Here is a 21,160-nt window from a genome sequence, read left to right on the forward strand (position 1 = left end):
CAAGTGCTTCATAAACAGTGTTCTAATAACAAATACCAGAGGAATTAATAATAATCTAGCTATTATTTTCTAATGTTCTCACTTTATTAAGAACATTTATGCTGTTGGAATGAGCTCTTCCGGAAGAACGACATCTGGCACCCACATGAATACCTGATGAAATCTGTATGACCCTGGGTATCCTACAAATTTATTGTCAGCGATGACATCCGTTTGTGCCAGCATGGCTTACAGTAACACTACGTTTTTCTTTTGTTCTAGGTGCATAGCGTAATGTCCATGCTGTACTACACTCTGATTGTAGCTTTTTTGATCGGCACACAGGCAGCTCCAAAGTCAGAGGACAATGCTCCACTGGAGTATCCTGCAGAACATTCCCTGCTCACTACCCACCGGAGTAACAGACACCACATTCCCAAGGCAGCTCCACAGACAGCCCATGGCCACTCCACTTGGACAACAGGTAGAGGAGAAGCTATAAATATTACCATGGACCCCAAATTGTTTAAGAAGAGGCGGTTCCGGTCTCCTCGGGTGCTGTTCAGCACACAGCCCCCCCCAGTGTCAGGGCAAGGACAGAATATGGGATTTCTCAGCAGTGCAGGTTCTCTCAACAGGACTGCCAGGACCAAGAGGACCACACATCCCGTATTACACCGGGGAGAGTTCTCAGTGTGTGACAGCGTCAGCATGTGGGTTGGGGACAAAACCACAGCTACTGACATTAAAGGCAAAGAGGTGACAGTGTTGGGAGAGGTCAACATCAACAACAACATTTTTAAGCAGTACTTTTTTGAGACCAAGTGCAGGGACCCTAAGCCAGTCTCCAGTGGGTGCCGAGGGATCGATGCAAAGCACTGGAACTCGTACTGCACCACAACACACACCTTTGTCAAAGCGCTGACGATGGAGGGCAAGCAAGCAGCCTGGCGATTTATTCGAATTGACACAGCCTGTGTGTGTGTGCTCAGCAGGAAGTCAGGGAGACCCTGAGATGGATCGAAACCCCATGACAACATCCTCCTACCCCCCTACCTCAAGTCTGTAAATTATTTTAAGTTATAAAGGACTGCATGGTATATTTATAGTTTATACAGTACAGAAAGAACCTCATTATTTATTAAACTCTTTTGGAAATCTTTTGTGTTTTGCAATTTATTTACTGGCAGAACCCTTCAAAACATGTTCACCGTAGTCTCATTCAGCCCTACAACTCTGAAATGTTTACAGGACTACTAAACAATCTTTGCTCGCCATTCTACAAAAAGAAAACATTTTCCACACAGTTTTCACGTATATGCCTCTCTTCCACAACAAAAGAATTTTCCTCACAAAACCTGCTAGCTTACTGTGAAAATCCTGTAGGTTTATTTGAAATTGAAATGTTTTGTCCAACTACCAAAAGACTGAAAAAGACCTTTCAAACCTTGCTTCGTTTTACTAATTAGCCATCAAGATATTAATCTTATATAATCAAACATCTTAGTCAACTCCTGGTGGAAATACTAGTTCTTCATGTTGCTAGATAAATTTCTAAGCAAGACCTTTAGTGCATTTTTTTAAAATTGCCAAATTATTTTCACTGCAAAAATAATCCATTCTGAATTATTTTGGAACATTCGTCTGCACAACAGTAGAATCTAGACGTATGTGTTTTTGCATTAAAATGGCATTTTACAGCTCATTACTTATGAGCTATATTAGAGTGATGGGGCTGCAAATGTCAATATACATATATAAATTTAAAAAGTTAATGTGGCTTATAATTAAAATTTGTAAATTCTCTCAAACTAGTATTTTGGCAATGGGGACTTGCCATAGGAGCAAGTTCTTTTCATACATAATAGAAGAAAAGAAAAAAAAAAATCAAATCACTGAGGCTGTGATTTAGCAAGGAGCCCCAAAATAACCCTATGGTCATAATTTCTGTGCTTTGGAGAACATTGGTCGCTAGAAGCACATGGTGGAGCCTGAGGCTTGTGATGGGTGTTTCAGTCACTGCACACTGAATAAAGCTGCGGTTTCTCTCATTGTCTCCTTTGGAAGAGCAACTGTTATTCATTGCAGAAACAAATAGCATCAAGGTTTTTAAGCTTGGTTTCTTCCAAATCCTAGAGGGCACACTTTCACCCTTGCCCTCCCTCATGTACAGTTATTTCTTTAATGAAAAAAGCAGACCTGACATTTGCTTCCTCCATGTAAACAGCAAAGAAGGGCAGCAAAGAAAATGCACTGTGGTAAAATAATGCCAGTGGAAATAACCAAACCTAGGCAAGATATGCTTTCTGGTATGACAGTGCCAGTCTGTGTGAAGTGGAAGGCCCTGAGACAGAGACCATTCCTGATAATCACTGGTATGCCACATTTCAGCCCCCTCTGGTAGGTGGTTATGGTGTGGGACAGCAATATGCCAGTGAGAATGTTTTGCTCTCTCCAGAACAACATATTTGCAATATTTGCATGAATAGTCAGTTATCCGAAAGGTCAAGGATAGGGCAGGCTCCTGACTGTCCTGTGTCCTCCAAATAATGACGACTTGTTCTGGAGCTGGGGGAGGCAATGAAGACTAAGGAATACTTACAGTGCAATCATGTAGGCATCAGATGCTCTGACCCAGTAGCACAACGCAATAGCAGCGGCTGCCACCTGCCAGTCAGCACAGGAGAGGTCAGTGAAACACACAGTATTCCAAAGCAAAGAAAAATGCAGAATTGGAGCAGAGTCCCACCTGTCCTCTTTGGTGGCCTTAAAGCAATGGACAAAAGTAATAAATCTGCTTTGGAAGTGCTCTTTACCGTACATGACACAATGCAACTAGGGAAAAATGAAGCTGCTACTCATCCAGGACTTCCAGGTTTATGGAGACTGCCATGATTTTACTACTGACATGACAAAACTGCAATTGAAAGTGTCTCATGAATGCATTTGGTAATTCCAAACATGTGTAAGACTTGGCATTGCTTCAAAGAGCCCTGAGACTGACGACTTTCTTCTTAAAGTGATCTTGGGAGCTGACATTCCTTCCACATCCAGCCTACTTAAGAGTTCCTCTGACTTCACCTTAAAGCACATTCTTGCCAAGAACAAGTTACTGCTACCTAGAACACCCAATCTGAGGGACAAAGAGCTGTTGTTAAAAGCTCTATGAACTACTGTTATAGATCTGGACCTTGATTAAAATTTCTGTTAATAAACATTTAGCTATTCATTATGGGGGGAAGGTTTATTTAGTCTTGCAGATATTGATGCAATCTATTCCACATTTATCCCTTCAGCTGATTTTTATTTTGTGCTCCCAAGACTGAAACTAGACTACTGGTTTGTCCTTCATGACAGTGATCTATTGTATAACTGACATTTCTTGCCTGTTCATAAAAAATGGTCTCAAAAGGGAGAGTGGAAGAGTGAAAAGGACAGTTTGATGCATTCACATTTGATCTTGATCCCACTGTTAACTGCAGAATCTGGAATTCCAGGCTTAGAGCTACAAACGCATGCCTGTGACTTAAATTTTAAGGGTATACATCATTACTCTCCTTGCATATATGTTATTGTTATGCCTGTGTGACACGTCGATGTGACCAATGATCTGCTGAGAAGTGGTGAAGTATTTTAAGAAATTAATTTAATGAGAATGTGGGGTTTGACGATTATTAAATAAGAACGATCTGGAAAAGTGCATTTTTAGAAAGAGAATCATTGCCATATTTCAATTTTTTTATTTACTGTGCGCTTAGACGGCAAGATAAGGTTCCATCTCTGACCACAGCTACACAAACCCAAGCTGTGAGATTCCCCCTGCAGCACTCAAACTTCACTCCACTTGCAGATGTTTGTGCCACATTTAAAGACTAGCATTTAAAACAGTAGTCCTAGCCATTCTTGCAGTAACCAGCATCACACTGCCCTGTTACCTCCAGCAACAGAGAAATATTCTTGATAAAGCCCAGGCACAGGGTTCCACGCAATCTAAAGAGGTTAGTATCGTACAATAAGGATACCCCAAACAGCTAGAAATGAAGTACAGGACTGAGTGCCTGGAGGTATAAGCAATTGTCATCTCTGGATATGCCAGAGAACAGATGAGACAAATAGCTGCCAGAAATGCTTCTGCCTTGAGTGAGATGCAAGGACTACATGACAGTGACATTTGCCACAACGTGCGTGCTTCCAGAAAAGAGTTATAATTTAACTCTTTTTGCTGAAGTCATGCTCAGTTGTCACGCATCCACAGAAAGGTTGAGCAAGAACTTTTGAACGTTTTCAGTTATGTACATGGACCCTGTTAAACATGAAGTGAAGCCAATGACAAGACATCTTTCATAAAGACTTTCTGATTATCTTAATAAAAAGTATCTCTTGGCATCCAACATCAGGGACAGGTGAACTGTCACGGAAAATTCCCCTATGCAAACACATTGTGAGAGTATCTTAAAAGCCAGTGTTTCCCACATCATACCGGCAACTCGGTCTCAGAATGCAATGCCTCCAGGAGGCGAATCAGTGTGTGCATTTGTGACTCATTATCCTGACTGCTCTCCGCTTCCTTGGGCAACAACTGGTATCTTGAAAGCAAAGGGGTACATAAAGATAAAATTAGAAATATAACTTGGGGCCAAGCCATTGTTATTTTTTCCCCCCTCTAGAGATAAAATGCAGCTAGAGATGCCTGAGATATCATCTCAGTTGCAGTGACTTGATCTTTTACATCATTAGCGTACAGTAGATTTTTGTACACAATGCTTTCTGGCCAGAGTACAGAAAAGAGAACAAACCCACCTGTCTGCAGTTTGCTCTTCTGGAAAGTACACCTATGAGGAATGTCAGACCAACATATAAGTGTGACAGAACTTTTAGGGATAGATTATGCAGATTAAATACAAACAGCAATGCAAATTTATGTATTCTAACTTGAAATACCTATTTTCAGTGTTGAAGTAAGTAATTTTCCAAATACTTAATGTGAATTGATTCAGTGCTGTTGTCTGGGAAGCTGTGACAGCCATTATCAACTGTCATCATAGTTGTGTTAGGTATGCAGCTTGTAAATATTTTCAGGAACTGTCCTTTATCGTGGTTAGCTTTTTTCTTTTTCTTTTTTTTTTTTATTTCCTCCAATCAAGCATGTGGTAGTCTACCATTTTATTGTGTGCAACTCATGATCAATGTACAGAATCCTGAATTGCTGCAAAGTCAGGTACAAAGAGGCTTGAATGCCTTGCCTAAATGCCTTTCTCTTTTTTCTTTTTTTTTTCTTTTTTTTTTTTTAATACACATTCGAGTGTGATGTCAGTGTTATGTTTACTGATTGAGAAACTGTGCTTTCCACAGTGCCCCCTTTCAGTGACTTGGAATTACTGACGAGGTGGCAGTGTGTTACAGACTCGTTTGTTGGAGAAATCAGACTGGTGGCAATTACAGCAAATCATACTAAGAGGTTATACAGGTGGAAAGCTGTTTTCTTACATGATTTTAAGCAAAGAGGAAAATAATTACAGGATTACTGCTCAGCAGGAAGTTCCTGGATTCTGAACGAGTCTCATGATCAAACCGATACCACACCTGCAAGAGAAGGGATGAGGGACTGAAGAGCCAGGTGACATCACAGCTCAACTTATACTGCTGAAACCATGGTAATGGCACCCAAAACAGCTGATTTTGCTGTTGTTTCCACTGTATCCAAGGAATGACAAGAGCATCAGTAAGTAACTATCAGCTGTAATAGCTGCAGTTCAAACATATATGCTGAGTCAAGATTGCAGTTCAGCATGGAGTCTTTTGCTGATAACCCCACTCACTTATTTGTATAAAGTGACAATAACTGAAAAACCTGTGAGGAAGGGTCTCTACAAATCAACTTTGCTCAACATAACTGCTAGCATGCAGCACGCTTCATTTCTCAAGAGCATCTCTGGTACTTACAGCTTCTCCACTTCTTTTGAAAGCAGTGCTACACACTGTTTGCTGGATTCTCTTCTGACTGTTTAGGAAGTCTATCAAGTTTTAATTATTTACATGAGCTTGACAACCAACTGCTTCCCTAAAGATGAAGTGCCTTCATTTCTTCTTAAAGCCTTACTTATAAATATAAGGATTGAAAACAATTATGGCTAAGAAAAAGGAAAGCTACTTCATATAAAATAAGTTCACTAGAGGGACTGGTATGAAACAGCCAGAGTTATTGAAAGAATTGCATAGTCACTATTACAAGAATCTAAATTTCATCTCTTTAGATTCTGAGGAAAGAAAAAACAAGATCCTTATATTTAAAAAGCAAATCAGACCAGACTTGGTTTCAACTTTAGCCAAATGCCACATGCATGACACCAACAATTTCACTACTGCTCATCTGGTCTGACTAAGGAGTGCAGGTTAAATTTTGCCTGGAAGAAAACAGATCATGCTCTAGAAAGATAAAGAAGGTGTGGAACATAATCAGTTTCCATCACCTAACATGGGACTCATCCTCTCGTCACTGCTGTTATTATAGTTTTGGTTTGGTGGTGGTTTTTGTTGGCCGGGGAGGGGGGAACGGATGGACGACACACGTCTGAAATCCTACTGGTTATGCAATCATTCCTACTGCTGAGCTGATGCCAAAAGCCTGGAATGCCAGAAAGCCCATTCTAATGCCTAGACCTGCAATCAGGTTATACTTCTTTGGGTCTTGCCTTGATTATTTTCACTTCAACTGCAACACAGACAGGAAATTTTGCCATTGACAGAGAAAGAGCCAGGTTACATAACAGTCATGCTTTCTCAATATGCTTCCTTTCATCCCTTACATGACACTACTGCTTCATTATCTAATCCCTTATTTAAACATGCGATTAAAGAGGAACGCTGGAGAAGCCACACCCTTGCCAGCTTTCCTTTAGTAAGCAACATCTTTCATTAGAGCAATTACAACCACTGTCAGTGAAATTACTTGTAGGGCTAGGAATCACCGTGTATTGTATTTTCACTTTTCTCTGGCTGTCTTCTAGAGGAATTCTTTGCTCTAGAAAAGTCAGTTTCTAAATGCCTACAAATAAGCTACTCTGATCTGGTATCTCTAGCATTATATAAGTCATTGGACCTGATACGCAGTCTTGAATTCCAGCACCTGGTCTGTACAACCATTGAAGATTGTACTTTGACACTTAAGTAGCACCCTTCAACCAAGCTGCTTTATGAAGTGAAAAGAAACTAGCAGAAATTAAGGAACAATGTAGCACAGAACAGCAGACAACATCCCAAGCATAACAACAGCAGACAAGAAGGGGCTTTGCAGGTAGGGGCCTTGCTTAAGAATTCTTAATTTTTCCAGCACAGAGTTCTCTGACCAGAGGATCACCTCTTTCCTAGGCATACAATTCTACAGCAGATCCCAGGCATTGGCCTCAAATTATCAGATAAAATATTCTGTCTTTATCCTCCCAGTGATAACTGTTCCTGCAATAATTATTTTTACTTTATTAATCTATTAAGTGCTTCCTCAGTATTCTTTGAGTTTTCCTTAGAGTCCTTCCAGACTTCAAACAGCACCAAATACTTCCTGATAGAATTGGGAATTCATAGCTTTTGGAGGGTTTCCCTAAACTCTCCAAGAAATTAAGAGGAATGATGAAGCTGCAAAGTTTTGCTGTGCATCGCTGTTGAGGAAAGCCATCATTTTGCTACCTGTTGCCCAAGCGACGGGGACCCTACAATCTGACTATAATTAAAGTCATCGGGGTGGGGTAGGAGATTCTTCGGTTGTGCTTCTGCCAAACTCTTCTGGAGGACAAATTTTTCTTGCTTTACACCAAAAGAAAACAAAAAAACCCTCAAAAAATAGCCATGCCTAAATCACTTAAGTGGATTACTGCTTTCAATGCATATGGCTTTTTCTTTTGAAGCATTGCTTTTGGGACACATGGCTTTTAAATAGGATATTGCCAGCCAGCATTAAAGCACAAAATCCACCACACTTACTCTACAAACTGGTGCTTCACTTAATACTCAAATTCAGTTACTGTGTGATGGCTCCTTCTGCCTGGAAAAGGCAAGCCTGTACTGAATGCACTGACTCACGGATTGTCTCTTTTGTATCACCACCTCTATTTACATAATCCAGCATACATAGTGGCCCCTCTTCAGGCATTTAGCAAGATCTCGCCCTTAAGTTTGTAATCCAAAGTGTGATCATTTGAGAAATGAATCATACAGTTGTAAAGCTATGCAATAACATTAAACCTAGGTAATACCTTTAGCCTCTGATGAACACAGCGCAGATGCTCTCGGCATCTCTATGAAAAGCACATCTGCTGTTGCTACTGATCATATGCATCCTCTGGGGATTTTGTTCTGTTTTCCTTTTTCCTCTTGAATCATTTGATTTGGTTAGATTCCAATTCTACTGCACAGAATCCAACTCTGAGAACAAGTTAAGCTGTGGCAGGAAGGAAGGAACATGCACATTCCGAATTCCCTTGTGAGAGATCTATTAACCAATAAATAACAAGACCTTTATTACAGGTTCTAATTAAAACAGAACTTGTCTGATTTAGGACTTAAACTGTGTACTAATTCAAAAACTGAGGTTGGTATGTTGCAGTAACACTCAAGCTCTATTAATTTTCATTTTGTATTGACTTGATGCACAGTAAAAAAAGAAGGGGGAAAAGAGTGTTCATGTCACCAGCTGCAAATGACTGCTTTGGTTCTAGGTTCTTCACACAGACTGGAACTCAAATTTCTAAAAGCACATGCACTGTGAGTCTTCAGACACCATGGGATGACATTTTGAGTGGGGTGAACATAGGAAAGAGCCGCTGAATAGGTAAACAATGAAATAGTGTGTACAATTTACTAGACAATGTCCACTATGTCAAACCTATAACTGTAAGATCCAAGTTTTTATTCTGTTTTCCCACACAAAGTTAAGAATACTTTTCAGAAAGTTGGGAAAAACAATTTCCTATTAAGGTAGTAAAAAACTGAGCAGACAGATATTGTCCAAATTTTTCAATAGTTTTTACATCAACTGACAACGATTATAAGAAATTTTATCCATAAATATTGTTTAGCAAACAGTAAAACTAGAGGCTTAGGTTAAAAATATTCTGAATCAGAATAGCTGTATGTAACTAGCTAAGATGAAGAACTGAAGGTGACCAGAATGCAAAAAGTGTATTAAATGTTTAGTTAGTTTCTGAAGACTATACAATCAGAATAGACAAGGAGAGCAAAAAGAAGATTTTAATATCATAGAAATAAACTTAGGTGATTAGTAACATAGGAAAGCCAGTACCTAATGGGAAAGTGCTGTTCTAAACTGGGACTGTTTACTGACTAATGATGGAAGTCCAGTCCTCTCATTCTAGGAAGACAAGAGTTCTTGAAGTTCTCTTTCAAAGTGCACTCCCAAAGCAGATCATTGAAGCCAAACACAACAAACTTTGCAAGGGCTATTGTTAGTCTGAAGCAAACAACTTTTCAGATGTCTGACTGAAGCAAGTTATTAGACAAGCTAAATTCAGAACAGTTAGGCACTAACACTATTTTCAACAGCCATCTAACATGTATCTCTCGCAGAGTTATTTGCCAACTACAGTATTAGAATTACTACACACGACTGTATCACTGAACTGTAAAAACCAGGCAAAAAATAGCCAACATGCAGCTACTTTTCGCCACAAGACTGCTAGCTACTAGCTGATGCAGAAAAGCCATCAACACCATCTTCTTGCTTCACTCCTTGCCACATAAGTATAATGCCCTACACATAATGCAGCTTACTGAGTGTTGAAGGTACTGTTACAATTAATGACTAATTGCTGACATATGAAAGAGAAAAATATTAAAAAAAAATGTTTGGTTTACTTTCACTTGACAACCTTCTGTTGAAGTTTTTCATGCTTCCTCCTTGTTGCTGCTGTAAGAGAGTCCCCAGAGCCAGGAGAGCTATGGCTATAATGTTTCCGAAAAAAGTTAAAGGCTTTCTGCTGTGTCCTGAGTTTAATCAGTTACTCGGATCACAATTTCCACAGCCAGCACAAGGAGGAGAGTGGAACTATGAAAATTAAGGCCATATATTCCAGGAGTAGCAGACTTCTGTATAGGGTCAGCACTACTGACAAATATACCACCTTCCATCCAATTAAGTTATATCAACAGATTTATCTTTCTGAAACTGGAAGAAGATGGTGTCCTCAGCAACTTCAGTTATAACCAACCTAGAAATCTCCTTCAAATTTGCACTTGAAATACTGAATTGCTCTCTATTTCACCAATGTTTTAAAGACATCACAGGTCCTAATTTTCTGGTTTCAAAATAACCAGATATTTCTTTGGAGAATGTAACATACAAACTACCTTATGTACAATGGATTTGGGACAAATTGGAACAAACATTTATCCCATCTTCCCTAAACTCAGGTCATCTTCAACTTTATCATACTGCTTAGACATTGTCTAATGCAGGTGAAGAGATGACTCATTCAGTGATTAATAACTTCCCATACAGCTGTCATCTGCAGCAAGGCTTATACACTGACTTCTGAACATCAAAGCTATGCGAGGGCAAACAGGCGTAATCAAATCACTAGATGAGATTTTTTCAAACTGGAACCGCTCCTAGCTTCTTCAGCACTAGGCTGAAAAATGATGTTTACTGTAAGAGTTTATTCCTTACGTTTGTAACAACCAGTCATTCTTCAGATAAAGTATACTCTTGCAGCAGTCTTGCCATTAATCTTACACTGCAATACAAGTCAACAAATTCTGGTTTTCTGTTAACTAGTTCCAACAGGATCTTACATGTGAGCATAAAAGGTGATTCGACAAACATTTAATAGTCACTTTCTCATCATTGCCCTGTATTTACTTACAAACTCCTGCCTTCTTAAATAATGCTGACATATTTAGGAAATGGCTGTACTAGTAAGCACCCAGCTGAAGCTAACAACTTAAAATCCAACAGGCCGTCTTGCAGTTTGCATGTTTCCATTTTGTTTTAGCAAATTTTCTCCATCCCATTCTTTTATTTTCATGCACTAATTTTTTTTATGCTCGGGATCTAGCTTATTAATACTATTTTTGAAATGCTCCTCAACAGCAGCACCTCTCATTCTATTTTTGCACATTTTTCACAACACTTTTGTACTTTGCACCTAATCCCAAAAATCTTCATTTTCTATTTTGCTGCCTGTTTGTTTCTCAAACTGTCACCGTCATTAAGATGCCGTAACCCACTCACCAAGCAGGTGACCATGCACACTGGGGCCCAGGTAATCAACCCAGGCCTTCAAAACAGGTATCGTTCCTTACCTAAAGGATCTTCCCTGTCAATACTCTAAATTGAAACAGCAGTTGGAGGCAGGAGCAACCGGGCCACAGTTTTAGCTGCTTATGATATAGTAGATGGAGGAACGAACGCACATTTTACCCTCCAAAACTCATGCAGAACAGGCCGCAACAACGCCAGTGCTCCTGCCAACACGCTTCACTCTTTGCCTGACAGATCCTCTGTCATCCAAGTACCTTAGATCTTTCCCTCAGATATGCATTAAATGCTGTATTTTGCAACTTGAACATCAGTTACAGTTGGAGACAAAACCACCACTCTAGAGTGTTCAGAGCAACCCACGGAAAGAGTAGACTTTCCTGGTCATTCGCCCTGTTTGCAGGAGCACTCTGCAATTCACTCCACTGGAAAACTGCTAAATATACCGCTTTGCAAGGCTGATCATTTTCAGATACCTTGTAGGTGTAAGGAAGTTACTATATAGGAAACGAACAATGATTTATGCTGATCTGAGGCGGGACTGAAAGTGAGCAAAAATGTGTATGCTTATGACATTTATTTTATGTTTGACAGTTTCCTACTGGCAGTCTTCATGTAAGTACCACATCTCAATCAATCATTGTAAAGCCCTAAAACACTCTTTCAAAGAAAATGTACATTTTTGAAAAGGTTTTTTTGAGGTGTTGGGGGGGGGGGGGTTTGAGGTTTTTTTGTTCGTTTGAATAAATAAAGTGGCTATGAGGACAAAAAAATGTTTCTGGGCTGACTCCAGTTGCTTTCCTGGCTTTTTTCCAATGATATTCAAATCAGGGGTTGTTCAAACTAGCAAACAGTAGTTTTGCGGTTTACTCATACAAAAAATTGGAAGCTCTGGTATTTTTTTAGCACATATTACTAACAGGGTTCAAGAGTACCCTCTCGTCTATCACGTGGTTCTGGCTGTGCATAAACATTGCTTTGACCAATAGGGGCAAATTTAGATACTTCCCAGAATGATTTGTTGCATTCTCACGACAGTTGCGATCCCAGACTGGATTAGATCCAGTGGGAAAATGTTTAGACAAAGTACTGCACCAAAGAACACTCCTGAGAGATGTGCCTGTGGTTTGCCTATAACAGAAAGTAAGGTTACAGAAAGACATTAAAAAATGTCATGCTATGATTGCATGTTTCGGAGTGAATGACCTATTCACAGGGAGTAATACTCTAAAGAGATTTCAGGCCAAAAAAATTCAGCATCTAGCAAATGTCCAGTCATGCTCATGATCTCTAACACCAACCATTTGGTTCAGCTCTACATAACTCAAATATCATGACAGTCCAGAAATGGAAACCAGAAAAAGAAAGGAGGTACATGGGGAGACTAGAAAAGGAAGCTATCACTTAATCCTCTCTTCCAAACACTGTCCCTCCTGACCCGATAGATTTTAGGTTTCAAGAATCCTTAGGAAATATTTAGCTAAAAAGACTGTACTCCTCATTCAGTGACCAAACATGAGAGATAACCATGTGGGGACTGGGAGTTAGAAAGCACAAATGGAGCAGGACATTGGAAGCAGGAAAAAGGTCTTCGCACCTCTACCATGTTGCACTAGCCAGAGCATAACCCGCAGGTTGAGAGAAGCAACCGTTCCCCCATATACAATAGCTTCCACAGCAAAGAAAAAACGATGAAGAGAGAGACCATTGCAATCAAAACCACCACAGGAACGTACCAAGAGTACACGGTTACTATTACTAGGTAAAAATGGAACTCAGCGAGTGGCTGGCTTTGGATGCCAGGCACAGCCAGCCTGCCACCTAAGTAGTTTCGCCTCCTCAAACATTTCTACCCGCACTCACATTTTACTTACAGATTTTGCAACAGATTTGCTTCCCATTCGCTGCAGAGTTACGCTGGAACAGCGGAAGTTCAACCACAGCTCCTTTTGTGCAATCAGGAGCGACACGGCATATAACAGTTAGGGGCAGAGAGTTTGTGTCCATCACAACTTATAATTCTGTAGAGTAATACTAATGGCTTTCGAATATTTTAGAGACTTAGCTCTGATACCAGCTTAGGCCACAAGTTGTTCCACTGTGAAGAGACAGAAAGCAAAATGATAAAACACTTCTACCAAAATATTTCTGGCAACAAGAACCAATGAGACAGCAAATGCAGAAGCTCCACATCCCTAACTACAGTTCAGCTTCTCAACAGCCTTTGCCTTCTCAATTCCCAACACTTAAACCTGGCTTATGCCTCTACTCATTTCTTCTCACCAACTAGTTTGGAACAACATTTCCAAAGAGTTGCTTGGGGTATTTTCTCCTTCCTATTCATTTCCCCTTGTGCTAGAGTTGTTTGGACTCGTTCTACTTGCATAGATTCCACTCAAGGCAATGAAGTTATTTCTCTTAACACCTCTCACTCAAAACATTTCTACTCTCAAAGGCATTTTTGCCTTTGCCTTCAATTTGCCTGAAGACTAATACACAAGCTGCATAGCCTTGCATTTTTGCATCCCTTCAAGTGAGTTTTATCAATTTTTGTTCCTCTTATTGCTACAGCAGATTGCTCTGAATAGCAGTTACTATACGCGCACATTCGCACAACACAGAAATAATGAATTATGTCTAAGTTTGACACACACGTTAGAAGTTTATTAAAACTACATTCTTACAGTCATCTTGTGAGAGTATGCTTATGAATATATTTTCTGACTCAGGCGACACCATTATTCAGCTTTTTGTATACTCTTTGTTTGCTGGAATGTTACCTAAAGCTGTTTAAACCTAGAAGATGTGAGAAATTTAAATCATCTGGAGACAGCTTCTTGTCTGCCACTGATCACAGGTAACATTACAAAAACTAATTCACTATTATGGTTAAATTACTGTTAGACGTAGTGCTAGTTACTTTCATTCACATCTTTGCTGTGAATGCACAAAAGATCCTCTGTAAACCAGAAACTAATCAACAGCAAAAGATAAACAGCCAGACAACGTAGGAATGACTTACTAGTTCTTAAACTGTATGCCCTTCATTTTATGTTTATTCTCGGTGTTTAAATTCACTTCATTTCTAAGCCAGAGGTCAAAGCAAAATTTCTTGTATTTATTTTCTCAGTGTGATGGAATAAGCAGAATGTCATGGTGTTACTCTATGACAAATCTTGTTAACTTACATTACAAACAATGGCTTAGACTTTATCTGAGGTATATTTTGACGCAGTAAGCATAAAGCCGAGACCACTCTTCTCAACCTGGGAAGCCGATAATTGTGGTGCCTCGGTCAACAGTCTGATCCAGGAAGGAGGGGCTAAACGTCAAGGTCCATGGGCAGAATGGTTCATTTTATCAGAGTAGGAAAAGAAATTAGAAAAAAACAGAGACAAGAAATAGAGGACCTCTGAGCCAACAGCAGCGAAACCAAAAAGCTTGTCAAAAAACAGTTTCTACATCTTTTAGGACCTAAGCAGGATTTTGATATTGCTGTAAAAGTATCTAACCCTCTATTTAGCCTCTTGCTTTTGCATAAATGTAAGACACTGGGGGAGCTGGGAATGAACAAGGAATCAAGTACACATTTCAGCCTCCTGTGTTGGACCATGCCATCCAAACTGCCAGCCCTGCAATGAGCTATAACCGGGGCGGGGGGTGGGAACAACTTAGCATACATGCCAGCTCTGAAAACACAGACAGCGTCTCAATGAAGCGGACAATGTTCTTATCTGCAAAGACATAAGAAGTGAAAGCGAGAGGATTCTTGCAAAGAGGTCTCGAGGCTGGTTAGCATGACTTGGCAATATTGCTTTAGGCCACTTTGATACCCGTAGATAAAAAGTAACATGTAAAAACAGTTAAAGCTCAGTGGATACTAAAGAGAATTTAGTGGGGCAGTTGGTTCTACTGTGGCTCATCCAATGCATCACATTTCAGAGTTAGATGAAAGGAACGTGAATAGAAGTCTATTATTTCCAGCGCATCAAAGAATTCTTTTCCTTTTTCAGAGAAAGGTACGTTTTAATGTATTCATCACTCTAAAAGACTGTTTCTTACACCTTTGGAAACTAACACCTACTTAAGATACTACCAAGAGTTGATCATACTCATCCACACAAACATATTCCAGAGCTGCGTAACTGAGGCCCCATTTTATATAACAGAGCACCATGAGACACAAATGCACCACCTCTTCAAATCAATTACAAGATATTTTTCTGAAATAAATACAATTGCTTGACGTTAAATGAGATGCACAGCAGAAAGAAAACCAATACAGGAAAATCTGATTTAACTAAAAGAAAAGTCCTCTCTGAAAATTCCATGCTGCCTGTAGCTCCAATGTACGTTTTCAAATATGTTTAGACCATTAAAAAAAAATCTGACATATTCAAGTCAGACCAAAGGTTTGCTATTTCAGCACCCTGTTTCCAACAACAGCCAAAACTGGATGCTTACAGGAGAAGAAAGGCCAGTATGCGTGCTTGCTTAATAGCTGGTAAAGATCTGGATACAATTGAAGCCGCCAACAAAAGAAGATACTAAAACCCCTATGGCTCTGAGATCTATGAGATCTGAAGAACCTAATCAATAGTGCATATCTTGCCACTCAATAAATAAATACTTCTATGCTTTTACAGGAAGAGGGAAAATAGCAGAAAATGTTATCATCAAATCTCAGAATCTATGAAAAAGAGGAGGAATACAGCAGGAGAAAAAGACTCTAGCTAGCAGCTGCATTATTAAGCTATCCTCATAAAGACAGCTTCACTGAGAGACAACTGCAAATTTGTATTCATTAAGTTGTAGGCTAAAATCCAGAGTAACAGATTTTATTACCCTCCTGAACTCACAGATCATCAATGTTCAGGCAAATCTTTGTCTTCTTGAACAGGCTTAGAGCGAAAGCAATCTCTATACAGTATTATTCATTACACTATGACCAAAAATGCTATGGTTTTGTAATTGAACTGGGGCTTGAGGATATGCTAATAATACCAGGAGTCTGGGAAACACATATCCTGGAAAGACAAAAGCACTTCAACAGTGGAAAGAGCTCAGTCCCTTCTGAATTACGCAGAAGGATAGAGCACTGTACATTCAGTCTCATAACACAAATGTACCATAGCAGGAGGCAAAATGCTGCAGAAAGTAATCAGCTAAGGGACAGGTACAGACTGCTCCTCGCCATCTTTCTTGTCATGGTTGGCATATATGGAATGTATCATTATAACCATCCATTATCATGGACTGCCTGTATCCTATATGGTTATCAGCATATATCATAGGCCTTACACTCTGTCATACCTTTGATACCTCTGTTATCAACCGCCTTGAGCTGTATCACTTGATAGATTAACAATGCTAACGTATATTATGTTACCAACAGATTACGGTATTCGTTGAACTGACAGGGCAACCTCTTCCTCTTTTTAAATACCAGTGGGCCCTATTCACACTGATGGCAGCACAAATCAGATTGTTGTGTGCTGTTAGGATACAAATAGTGGCAGAACACTAGCTTATACAAAACTCAGAATGCCAGGTATGGAGGCAGCAAAGAAACTCACTACTGCCCACTACTGTGGCATTGTAGTCCAAAAAAAACCCCCAAATATTATCATTATATTACTCTTACATTTGAAATTTGGTTCCACTTTTGCTGTCTATTGTTTTCATTCCCCTTTCCATTCCCTTAACATTTCACCATCTTTTCCTTTATATATAAGATTTAAGTATTTCAAAAGCATACATGCTCTTGGCCTCTGAAAAATCACCCCCAAAATCACCTTTACTTCCCACAATGTAGACCCAGAGCATCTAAAGTATATTTGCTTGTTATATTAATAGAATTCAGAAAATTGCTCTACAAAATTCCTAAAAGAGAATCAGCCAAAGTTAGACTTGGCATCCACACAAGTCTCAGTTATTTTTTGGAATACTTTGACAACACTCTTATGTTATTGTCTCCCAGTTCATTTTGCTGCTCATGTATTCCCCAAAGAAGGAAAGAATGGTATTCCTGTTCTCTGAATAAGGACACATCTTGCTTGTTAGTGATTTAATAATTTATTTTCCCTTCTCCTTCTTGAATTGTTGGATCTTTGGATCATGAGGCTTCAAATCCTTCTAACTCCCGTTCTTTCACATGAGGGCACAGAAGTCATCCTACTGCCTCAAAGTAAAAGAAATAAGAACAAAATTTTACCAGCAGAGGAGACACTTGCTTTCAATTTTTGTCTTTTCAGCTGGATACTGTAAAGAGAGCCTTCAGAGATCACAGAAAGCCTGTTAGTTTCCTAAATCTCATTTAGCGACACAGAAAACCTGAGCTATTCAATGCTGGCATGAGCAATGTTGCAATGCATACCCCCAGCTCCGCAAGGCTCTACTTTGTTTTACCTGTGTGCACCTAGAGACAAAATAAAGGTGAAATATGAAGAGGGTTACTCTCCTATAAAGCTGCTTCTGAAGGAACTCTGCAGTCAATTGAGAACATTTTCATCTCCTTCCTTCCATTTGATCTTCTCTGCAACATATTTTTCGTATTACTCCTCACATTTTACTTCCATCTGGTTTCAGCTTTTGATTAGAAACTTGGAAGTTCAACTTCAACAGCCCAATGCAGAGACCTGAGCTGCTTCCAGCCATTTTCCTCCTTGGAAGATCTTAATTCAGTCGGATGGTTCTTTTTACTGTACCTCTGCCCACACTGGAGGCTATATACTTAGTAAATAGTTTGCAATTCTTGCAAAGAGCAAAAACCCCTAACCTCTGCAAACATAGGAGGGGTTTGTTATCCTGAAAGAAACAAAACCTACAAAACAGATGGCACTGCTTTAAAAACATTTGCTCTACAAAGTGTCATTATAGGGAAGCTGCAAATTGTCGGGTTTATCAGACAGGATACAATACACATTTAAATGTTAGTCAACAGTTTCAACACTAATATAGGACCAAGAGTACCTCAGATATCTGAACTCGGTCCAGAATTCACTACAGAGTCACCGAAAACCAACGTCCAAGTTACTGCTCAGAAGAATTCAAAACGTTCAGTAATAAGCATTGTTTTGATGGGATATCCATGTCCTTCCCTGTGCAGGAGGATCAAGAGGAGCTGGCAGTCATCAGTTGTTTAGTCAGGTCAGGAAAGGCTGGTGGATGGTCCCATTTTCACCACGAAAAAAAAATCACCTTTACTGAAAAAGCATTAAAACAGCACACCAAGTCAGAACAAAGACCGATCTATATCTACTCAGCTGTTTACAACAGGGCATGCCTGTGAAGTATACAACAGGCAGGCACATAAAAACCCAACATAAATGTGAGTGTAAAGACAAATTGGTGATGTGGGACCAGTGACTCTCCCATAACATCTTGATTCCAGCAGAACAGCCAAAAGCGCTTAATTCACAAGGACCTGTGAAAGTCATGAAAGAAACCCAGATATAAGCCAACATCAGAAGCATGAGAAATCTTGCCATTTCAAACATCTTTTGAACAGCACCACAGACAACAAGTTTCAAAGGCATTCTGAATCACCACCTTCCACAAGCTTCCAAAGTTACGTACCAAACCTAGAAATGCAGGAGACCTGTAAAAAAGGCACTCAACTGCTAACTGTAAGAATCGAGGAAATGGATTTAGACTTCCTACATTTCTGAGCAGTTGAAACAAGACAGCTAAATAAAGATAGAAAGCAGTATTCTGAGCACAATGCTATGAAGAAGCAAGCTTCCATATTCATCCCCATTTTGTCACTTGTGTATTTTTTTATGTACATTCTGAGCCTGGCACTACCTCATCTGGGCTGTACTTTACTATTATTCTTTGTAGTATTTGTTTGCAGAGTTCACAGCGTAAAGATGTGAGACATATGTAGGACACATGCAGGAGATGCCCTGGAATTATCTCATGTTTACAACTCGGAGGGGTAACAGAGTTGAAAGTTGTTCTGAATTGTCCCCTAGTGGTCCCCATCTTTCTTGGGGAGCAGAACCCAGGCAGAACAGGCTGTAGGACTGCTTCATCTCACCAACTGTGATCTGTTCATAATAAGCAGTATGTTTGCCTCCTTCCCTACAGCGTTTTCTGATCAGCTTGCAGTTTGCAGCATTTCCCAAATTCTTTGCTACAGACCCTACCTGGCCATTTACTTCCAATGCCACGTGTGTGATGATGCTTATTCCTACACAAATGCATGATCTGTTATTATTAAGTTATAGCTACTCTTTTAAAGGTTTTTTTTCTAATCTGTTAGTCATTTATAATTCTAGTTCTGTCCTCTTCCATTGTGGCAGCTTTTTACAGCTTGCCATCATTAATAAATTGTTTACAGCATTTCCATTACATTATCCAGGTTTAAAAGAATTTTTTTTAAAGCAAATATTAGCCAACACAAGATTCATTGCCATTTACCCCAATAACTTCACTTGATACATCATTGTATACACTAAGAAGCACAAGTAACTGATGCAGGTTGTTTTACTGAAAACACTGAAGGAAAAAGACTGATTTTGCAGTAACTTGTCACAGATCTTTGCTCACATTTGTCTTATTTTCTTCAGCTATGTAGCTTAGAGCAACAATACCATACATAAAATCTGAAATGCTATTATTTCAGTAACAGGTCAAAATTTTCAAACCAGATCTGCTACCAACTCTGCCCATGCAGCATCTTTTTAATTACCTCCTCTCCAAACCAAGTCATATGCTGTCACCTGATGTTGTCAGTAGGCTTGCTTTCTGCATGTTTTTCCATGTTCAAACAACAGAGCACTATTCTGTAATCTAATTGGAAAGCTGAATGTTCCAGACATCCTAAAGCTCCTGCTCTACATAGTCAATCTCCTCCACGTTTAACCTCAGCAATTGGAGGGACTCCTATGTTTTAATTAAGAGCTCAGGAAAGTACTGTTTATGTTTCTTATCTTCCAAAGTTTTCGCTCTAGTCCCTTCCCTTCTGTCTAAATCATCTCCCAGCTGGATGTGCAACCCAGCCGTTTTGTTGAGGCTTATACTTATTATCCATTGTTCCGTTATTCTTCCTCGCTTCTCTTTTTCTTTCCATATTCTATGCCTTCTCTGATGCCAATTTCAGCTGTTTTTCTAAGAAAGCTCATGTTCCTGACTGCAGACAGCAGCAGGCCACACACGCAGCAGCACAGGAAGTCCACAAAAAACTGTGGTATTAAGTGGCTTAAGTACAATTAACTAAAGGATTCTCTTGGAAACAATCTAATTTAAGCTAAAGAACAAAATCATTAGCCCAACTCAGTGCCTCACAATTTCACCACGCTTTCATTTCAGTTCTCTGTTCCACCCAAAAATACTAAGGAAGGAGGAAGATCACCACAAACTCCAAGTCGTGTTATTTGAATAAAATAAAATAAAATAAAATAAAATAAAATAAATCTGCAAAAACTCCACTCAGCAGAAGGAAAGGAATTCTTTCTTTTTCCAGACATAGAAAGCTCCTCCTAGAGAGGTAAACTCTATTCAATCTTAAAAGATAAGCTCCCTTTTCTAAGCAGATGGAGCAAGTTGTGAGTAATACAATAATTCAATAAAAGAATGCAATAACACAATAACATAGTAGGCATTAACCAGTACTTTACACATTGTGATAAGTTAGGGAACATACTTTTATCCCTGCCTGTGGCAGGGCAGTTGGAACTAGATCATCTTTAAGGTCCCTTCCAACCCAAACCGTTCTGTGATTCTATACTTGACGCCTGTGGCTGCATATTCTGTAATCAAGTTCCCCAAAGATACAGCCTACATAGCTCTGAGGGTTCCTAGCTGACCCTCATAATCATACTCAGCTCTAAAATTTAGAAATTAATCAATTAAGTGTGATACAAGTGTGCTGAGAGTTGATCGTACCCTTGTGGAACAAGAAATTTT

The 21,160-nt window shown here is 39.5% G+C and overlaps 1 protein-coding gene across 2 annotated transcripts in view; it reads left to right on the plus strand.

Annotated features, from left to right (window-relative positions):
- The window catches only part of NGF (nerve growth factor), a 34,273-nt gene extending 33,164 nt beyond the window's left edge, over nt 1-1,109 (plus strand). For both annotated transcript variants that reach the window (XM_054803447.1, XM_054803448.1), the window contains exon 2: nt 262-1,109. In XM_054803447.1, the coding sequence (XP_054659422.1) occupies nt 274-993 (720 nt within the window). In that variant the 5' untranslated portion in view covers nt 262-273 and the 3' untranslated portion in view covers nt 994-1,109. The remainder of the gene's footprint in view (nt 1-261) is intronic.
- The last annotated feature ends 20,051 nt before the right edge of the window (nt 1,110-21,160 follow it).

The sequence above is a fragment of the Grus americana genome, chromosome 25 (assembly GCF_028858705.1).
Source record: "Grus americana isolate bGruAme1 chromosome 25, bGruAme1.mat, whole genome shotgun sequence".
Taxonomy (NCBI): Eukaryota; Metazoa; Chordata; class Aves; order Gruiformes; family Gruidae; genus Grus; species Grus americana.